Genomic DNA, 2236 nt, shown 5'->3' on the forward strand with positions numbered 1-2236 from the left:
TTCTGAAAGGTGAGGTACTTCGAGGTGACGTAGTTTGGTAGCCCCAATTTGCAAAGTGTTCACGAAAATTAGTGTTCTGTGGTATTTGGGTGACACTAAGGCATTGGCTCCACACTTGTATTTGAATTTCTCTTGACCAGTATTCGTCAATGAACGCCCTCCTGAAATCGTCGTAGTCACTTAACTGAAATCTGATGGTGGAAAACCAGCTCAGTGCGGCTGATTTAAGGCAGTCTCCTACAACGATAATTTTTTCTCCGACGTATAGTTGTTTGATTGCAAAGTACTCGTCTAGGCGGTGGAGAAAATCCACAGGGTGTATGTCACGATTATTGCCGTAGAATGCTGGACGGGTCATTTCGCTAGCATGTCCTGGTTCGGTCCTTGGAGTATTTGTATATCGTTGTTTCTTATTATAATTAAATTTAATTTAATTTACTTCGTCTTCAAGTTCTCTGATTTTCTGCATATATTTTTCTTCATTGTCGGCAATTTGTTGTCGTAATTGATCAACTAATACTTGGCTGTGTCGTTCAATTTCTTTCTTTAGTGCATTGAATTCATCTTTGCTGACTGTTTCTTTTTTCGGCGGCATTTTGAATGATGTAGATCGATTTTTCTTTTTTATAAATGATGTAGTCTTCTTAATCTCGAGGTTCGAAGTAGAATTTCTTCTGAATCGAGCACTGCAGTTGGGCGCCAATGTAATGACACGCAATTGGTTGGTAAAAATTGATATTTATTTATCCTGAACCAATCGGCTCATCATCTTTATTTAATACAATATTTATATATTTCGTATAACAATATTTTCTTTTTTATATATAAATCATATTGGTTTTACTCCGTAGAGCTTACAAATAAAATAATTTATCGGGTATACATATAAGGGTGGGAATCAGACATATAACTTACGATTTTGGTTCGGTAGATATGGATAATGTTCCGCTCAGGTTGGCGTACTTACAACAAACGATGGTACGTATAGAGGCCCGGTAATACTCAATAGTGAATTACTGGCATACACGACGAATAATATGAATTGACAGACAGAAGTTGGCTCGGCTCGGGACGGCGGCGTGGCTGTTGACACATATTGAATGGTGTTCGGACGGTGACTGACGTGTGATGAACAGGAACGTGTAATCAGATGATGATGATACTGCGCGCCTGTATTGTCGTCTCACAGTATATACGATCTTCACGATCGTTCGTGGCGGAAAAGGAATGCCGGGGCAGACTATGCGAATATCCGTTGATAACGAGAATTAACTCTCGTCCGGCTTATCAGTCTGGGGGCAAGTGCTGTATGATGTATGGCAATCAGTGTCCGTTCTTAACGAGTTGACTAGACTCGTCCGGCTCACTGGTTGCTATACTCAGCGGGGAGATAGGTACTCTGGCATTGCTTTCTGGGTAGTATATATGCTACTTCTGTCCCTTTCTTGGTGTGTAACATGTGTGATAGATTTTTGGTGTTTTAGGTAATTTTAATCTGACTTAAAACTCATGTGCAAGGTGCTTGGTGTAGAATATGCTCTACTGATTTAAATACTGTTTTTTATACGGTTTTAAGTTGCGGGGTTCCACCGGAAAATGGTCTTTTTCTTCGGGCGGCCTGTCGACGGAATCGGGATTGCGGGGTTAGCGCGCTCTATTAAACGTTGGGAGCAACCGGTTTGAGTGTTCCGCTGGAATAGTCTGGAATCGGTGCGCGAGAGCGCGTCGCCGTAGTAAATATACATTTTATAATGACGAGTAACGAGAGTGCGCCACAGATTTGGGGCGTTCGATTTTGTCTCGTTACATCGTCTTCTTCTAGAAACTCGCTAAGTACAAAAAACATATCAATATTTCCTATTTCTACTTTTTTTTTGTAAATAATAATTTTTTTTTTTGAACGAAGCAATTTTTTTTGATTGATCAAAAATGTCAAAATTTTTACCTTGCATCGACAAATTTAAATTATTAAGCATGGTAAAAATATCTACTAAATATGCCAACTTTATCAGCCATTTACTGTCACAAAAATAGTTTTTCAAATCGGATTTTTTGTTGTTGAGAAATTCTAAGACTTCGTGACGAAGTTGAAATAGTCTGAATAGGCATTTTCCTCGAGAAAGCCAACGTACTTCTGAATGAAGTAAAAGTGATTTAACGTTTTGTTCATTTTCTTCATAGAGTTTGTAAAACAGTCTACTATTTAATGCTCCAGATTTAATAAAATTAATAATTT

The 2236-nt window shown here is 38.4% G+C and overlaps 1 protein-coding gene across 1 annotated transcript in view; it reads right to left on the reverse strand.

Moving 5' to 3' along the window:
- Nucleotides 1–430: 430 nt before the first annotated feature.
- LOC100158831 (protein FAM200A-like) overlaps nt 431–2236 on the reverse strand; it is a 6061-nt gene continuing 4255 nt past the window's right edge. Inside the window, exon 4 of the mRNA XM_029492377.1 lies at nt 431–686. Coding sequence (XP_029348237.1) covers nt 431–686 — 256 coding nt within the window. The remainder of the gene's footprint in view (nt 687–2236) is intronic.

Source organism: Acyrthosiphon pisum, unplaced genomic scaffold (assembly GCF_005508785.2).
Source record: "Acyrthosiphon pisum isolate AL4f unplaced genomic scaffold, pea_aphid_22Mar2018_4r6ur Scaffold_21386;HRSCAF=23844, whole genome shotgun sequence".
NCBI lineage: Eukaryota > Metazoa > Arthropoda > Insecta > Hemiptera > Aphididae > Acyrthosiphon > Acyrthosiphon pisum.